We start from the raw sequence: 6,000 nt of genomic DNA, 5'->3' as shown, positions 1-6,000 counted from the left end.
TCTTTGTTCAGCAACACTCCCTAGGACCTTACCATTAAATATATAAGTCTTGCTAAGATTTACTTTCCCAAAATGCAGCACCTCGCATTTATCTGAATTAAACTCCATCTGCCACTCCTCAGCCCATTGGCCCATCTAATCAAGATCCTGTGGTAATCTGCTGGCATTGGAGGAATAATAGACAAAGTTTACAAGAACGATTCTGGGAATGAACGACTTGTCAAATGATGAGCCGCTGAGGACTCTGTCTAAATTCCCGAGTTTAGAAGGATGAGGGGGTGTTCTCATTTGAAACTTTGAGAACTCCGGCTTGGGTAGCGTGATCGCGGAGAGGATGTTTCCACTAGTAGGAAAGACTGTGACTCAAAGGCACAGCATTGGAGTGAAGGGGCCTTTAGAACCCTTTAGAACAGAAATGCGACATTTCTTTAGCCTGATCTGCAGAATGCATTGCTGCAGGAGACTGTGGAAGCCACGTCATTGATTGTATATAAGACAGGTTCTTTGCTAGCAACGGAATCAAGGATTATGGGGAGAAGGCAGGAGAATGGGTTTGAGAAACAAATCAGAATAGTGAAGTAGACTTGATGGACTAAAAGGCCTAATTCTCCTCCTGTACCTTATGGTCTTAACTGTACTTCTAGTTTTTCTTCTACCATTCTGGGAGATGTATGATGCATTCGCAATGAATCAATTCAATTTTAATCAATCAATCTTCAGGTTCATAGAACATAGAACAATACAACGCAGAACTGGCTCTTCAGCCCTTGATGTTGCGCTGACCTGTGAACTATTCTCAGCTCGTCCCCCTACACTATCTCCTCATCATCCATGTGCTTATCCAAGGATTGTTTAAATCTCCCTAATGTGGCTGAGTTGTCTACATTAGCAGGTAGGGCGTTCCACACCCTTACCACTCTGAGTAAAGAACCTGCCTTTGACATCTGTCTTAAACCTATCACCCCTCAATTTGTAGTTATGCCCCTTCATACAAACTGACATCATCCTAGTATTCAGACACAAAAATGTGAGAAACCCCAGAGGTAGAGAGCTTTGGGCACTGTTGGTCCTCTGTACCACTGGTCGTGAAATGATTTATTCAGCTCCTGACGTCTCTCTCTGTACCCCTTCACTTTGCTACACTTTCTCTTCCATCAAAAGCTCTTTGAAAACTTAACTGTACAGGCACACGTTTAATCACCCTCCTGAAATTTCCTTCCTACAACTGCTTGGAATTGTGATAAAAGCTAATAAGTGCAAATTATTAAAACCCTTCTTCCTAAAATGTAAGAGACCTGTTCCTTTTTCTTTATTTTCAGGACATGGCGTCTCGTTGGAGGATTGTGTGCCTTTACTTCAGAAAACATTGAAGGATAAATCATCTGTAACCTGCAAACTGGCTTGTGCTGCAGTCCGGGTACATGTCTGTGTTCATCTCTGTACTGTCATACTCTGTACTTGACTTTATGCCAGTTTTATTTTCAGGCTGTCTGATGGAAATTGAGCATTCAACTTGTGGATAATTAGCCATGACCTAGAGAGTGCTTATCTGGTTGTATAATCACTATGCTATAGTATCTTGCACAGTGAACCAATCGAACCTTTATTTTAGTTTTAATCCTCCACCAAAGGAAACATTATCCTGGAATCCACCCTATCCAGATGCCTTTTACAAGTTTTAATTAAATCACCTCTCATTCTTCTAAATTCCACTGGATATAGGCTGAATCTGTTAAGCCTTTCTTCATAAGATGAACCCTTTGTCCTAGGAATGAGTCTAGTGAACCTTCTCTGTCTGTTCTATTCATTAAAGTGCCAGCATTTATTGTTCATTCCCAGTTGCCTTGGAGAAAGTGTCGCCTTGAACTGCCAAGGCTGTTTGGCTATTATGTTTTTTAAAAACTCATATGTAGGATGTGGGCGTTGCTGGCTGGCTAGCATTTATTACCCATCCCTAGTTGCTGTTGAGAAGGTGGTGATGAGTTTCCTTATTGAACTGCTGCAGTCCACCTTCTGTGGGTTGACCCACAATGCAGTTAGAGAGGGAATTCAACGATTTTGATCCAGTGACAGTGAAGGAATGACAATGTATTTCCAAATCCAGATGGTGAGTGGCTTGGAGAGGAACTTGAAGGTAGTGTTCCCATGTATCTATTGCCCTTGTCTGTCTCGATGGAAGTGGTCACAGGTTTGGAAGATGAGGTCTGAAGTTATTTGGTGAATTTCTGCAGTGCATCTTCTAGATAGTATATAGTAATGCCATTGAGTGTGGATGGTGGAAGGAGTGATGTTTGTGGATCTGGTGCCAATCAAGCAGGCTGCTTTCTCTTGGATGGCGTCAAGGTGTTTGTGTATTGTTGGAGCTGTCCCCATCCAGGCAAGTGGGCATTATTTCATCACACTCATGACTTGTGCCCTGTAGATGATGGATTGGCTTTCGTGAGTTCAGAGGTGAGTTACTTGCTACAATATTCCTCTCTACTGACTTGCTGTTGTAGCTACTGTGTTTATTGGTGTTTCTGTTCAATGGTAGCCCCTAGGATGTTGATAATGGGGGAATTCAGTGATGGTAACACCATTGAATGTCAAGTGGTGGTAGTTAGATTATCTGCTATTGGTGATGGTCATAGCCTGACATTGTATGACTCAAGTGTTACTTGCAACTTGTCAGTCCAAATCTGGGAATTGTCTAGAACTTGTTGCATTTGAACATAGATTGTTCTGGTATCCATGGAGTTGTGAATGGTGCTGAACATTGTGCGATTATTGGCAAACATGCCCGACTTCTGGCCTTATGATGGAGGGAAGGGCATAGATAAAACAGCTCAAAATGGTTGGGCCTAGGCCATTAACCTGAGGAACTCCTGCAGAGTTGTCATGGAGCTGAGATAACTGACCCCCAGTAACCAAGACTATCTTCCTGTATGTCAGGTATGACTCTAACCACTGGAGGATTTGCCCACTGATGCCCATTGATTCCAGAATTGCAGAGATTATTGCCTTGGCAGTTTATAAAGTGTGTTTCGTCAAATCAAATTGCTGTAATGCAGTTGACAAATTGGGGATGCTGTTTCTAAAGTGCAAACTTATAAAACCTATGTTGGCTGTACAGCACCAACACTTTAAGCATTGTTTGTAAAGTGTGATCTTTCCATAATGTTGGGTTGCACAAAAATGCAATTATTGCGTTATAGAAGAACTGACTAATTGTACTAGTGCATTTCCCCCCTCCCTCCTTCCTTTACCTGTCCACCCACCCAGTACTTCTGATAGGCAAGCTGTTGGTTTTCAGTAGCTTTGGTCTTCATTTGGTGGATGAATCTGCCACCTGGTCGGTCACCAAAGAACTTCAACCACAATATCGCAAATCAGCAGACATTTGAAAATACATCTGCAGGATGGTTTCTATCTGTTTTTCTGTGGTGATCTTTACCTGGTAAAGTTGGCAAATTGAGCGTATAGTGTTTACAATTTCATTTAAGATGATCGTTGATGATTTCTAAAATGAGTATTTCAGGTAATGGCAATATTATGGGTGTTGTTCCTCCAGATTTCCATTGTGTTCACAATGGCCTGTAGCCAGAAACAAGAAAGTAACCCCTATAGTGTATTGAATGCTCTAACTCTCGTCAACACAGAAGGTTTCTAGTGAAACTGCATCTGGAGTATTGTATACAGTTTTGATCCCTTTAGTTAAGGAATGTAGTTGTACTGGAAGTGGTTCAGAGGAGATTCACTAGATTGGTTCCAGAGATGCAAGGTTTGTCTTATGAAGAGAGATTGAGCAGTTTAAATATATTCTCTGGCTAGTTTTGCAGATTGAGAGGAAATCTCATAGTCATAGACTTGTACAGCACGAAGCAGACTCTTCGGTTCGACTTGTCCATGCTGACCAAGTTTCCCAAACTAAGCTAGTCCCTTTTTGCCTGTGCTTAGCCTGTATCCCTCTAAACCTTGGCTACTTGTGTACCCTGTCCAAATATCTTTAAAATGTTGTAACTAACTATACCTGCATCGAGAGTTCATAGTTTTAGGATAAGAGGTAGCAGATTGAAAACAGACGAGAAATTACATGTCTGAAAGGTTCGTGAATCTTAGAAATCCACTAACATAGAGTGAACTCGATGCTGGAACATTGAGTAAGTTTGAGGAGGGGATGGGCAGATTTTTAATTCGTAATGGGTTGAAAGGTCATGGGAGCAGACAGGGAAGTGAAGTTGAGGCCAACATGAGATCAGCTATGATTGCATTAAATGGCAGCGAAGGCTCAAAGGGCTGAATTGCCTATTCCTGGTCTCCATTCTTTGTTGCTTAAAGTAATATGCAAAGGTGCATTAGACAGCAAGCTTCAAACCGCTTGACAACCATCATCTCGAGTAACCATCTGCAAACATACTATCCTAACTTGGAACGATGTTGCTGTTTCGTCAGTGTCACTGGGTCATAATCCAAGAATTCCCTCCCTAATGGTACTGTGGTCATAACTACAGCACATAGACTGCAGTTGTTCATGAAGGCAGCTCACCACCATCTTCTCAAAGACAACTCTGGGTGGGTAATAAGTGTGGCCCAACCAGTGACACCCACTTTCCATGACAATATTTTTAAAACTGTAATTTGATGTATTGTTGTCCAACTCTGAACCTTTGTATAATTTAAATTTTGCCCTGGGCTCGTTGAGTATGGTTGTTTTCATCTGATTTCCTTCTTCCTAGCACTGTATCACAAGCCTCTGCAACAGCAGCTACAGCGAGCTGGGTTTGCAGCTCATGATTGACCTCTTGACCTTGAAGAATAACTCTTACTGGCTAGTGAGGACGGAGCTATTAGAAACTCTGGCTGAGGTGGACTTCAGGTAAGTTTGCTGATTGCTTAAGTCAGTGGAAAAATGCAGACTGTTGTATATTGATGGACAAATGTGTTTAAGTGCCTGATCAGTTGAAGAGAATTCTTTGAAAACCTCAGAATGACAATTGTTATGGTGCAGAAGGAGGCCGTTTGGCACATGATATTTACATTAGCTCTCTGACTATTCCAGCTTGGTACCAAACTCTTGTCTTTTCTCCATCATCCTGAATGTTGTTCTATTTTAAATGGTCATCTAATTCCCTTGTGAAATGCCTGAATTGTATCTACCTTTGCAACACTTCCAGGATCTACCTACTCACCGTGTGGAAAGATTTTTCTTGCTTAATGTTTAGTTCTTCTGCCATTCATTGCCAGCCCTCCCTTGGGCTGTCAATCCTCTTACTTTAGATTAGATTCCCTACAGTGTGGAAACAGGCCCTTCAGCCTAACCAGTCCACACTGATCCTCTGAAGAATAACCCACCCAGACCCATTTCCCTCTGACTAATGCACCTAACACTATGGGTAATTTTAGAATGGCCAACTCAACTGACCGGCACATCTTTGGACTGTGGGAGGAAACCGGAGCACCCAGAGAAAACTCGCAAAGACACTGGGAGAATGTGCAAACTCAACACAGACAGTTGCCTGAGGCTGGAATCGAACCTGGGACCATGGTGCTGAGCCACTGTGTCGCCCTCGGAGGGAATGTTTCTCTTCATTGACACTGACCAGACTCCTTTTGATTTGGAAGCTTCTATCTCCTCACTTTTCTCCAAAGGAAACTGTCCCAGCCTCTTCAATCTATTCTTATAACTGTAGTTTCTCATCTCTGACGCAACTTGTTTTCTCCTCTTTCTTCAGTGCATTTACATCCTTCCTAAAGAGGTTTTACTCCGACCTGTACACTACTCCAGCAATATTTAACTAAATTCAGCATAATCTCACCAATATGCCAAGGACTTAAGAATCTTGACACAAGTTCTGCTGTGAACATTACGTATGTGGATTTTAAAAAACATCTGAGTGCAGTTTGGTTTGCCAGAATGATATTTAGGTTGTAAGAGTTAAGTTACGAAGAGAGATAACACAAACTGAGATTGCATTCATTAGCATTTAGGAGATTAAAGGATAATTTGATAAATTTTTAAAG

The 6,000-nt window shown here is 41.8% G+C and overlaps 1 protein-coding gene across 8 annotated transcripts in view; it reads left to right on the top strand.

Moving 5' to 3' along the window:
- Positions 1-6,000, top strand: part of htt (huntingtin) — a 241,245-nt gene that overhangs the window by 98,945 nt on the left and 136,300 nt on the right. For all 8 annotated transcript variants that reach the window (XR_006313622.1, XM_043703713.1, XM_043703763.1 and 5 more), the window contains exons 18-19: positions 1,320-1,417; positions 4,716-4,855. Coding sequence is in view for 7 of the 8 variants with exons in the window: in XM_043703713.1 (XP_043559648.1) it covers positions 1,320-1,417; positions 4,716-4,855 (238 nt within the window). In the remaining variant the exon portion in view is untranslated. The remainder of the gene's footprint in view (positions 1-1,319; positions 1,418-4,715; positions 4,856-6,000) is intronic.

Source organism: Chiloscyllium plagiosum, chromosome 2 (assembly GCF_004010195.1).
Source record: "Chiloscyllium plagiosum isolate BGI_BamShark_2017 chromosome 2, ASM401019v2, whole genome shotgun sequence".
NCBI lineage: Eukaryota > Metazoa > Chordata > Chondrichthyes > Orectolobiformes > Hemiscylliidae > Chiloscyllium > Chiloscyllium plagiosum.
Note: the sequence above shows the minus strand (reverse complement) of the source record. Positions and strands in the feature narration are given on the sequence as shown.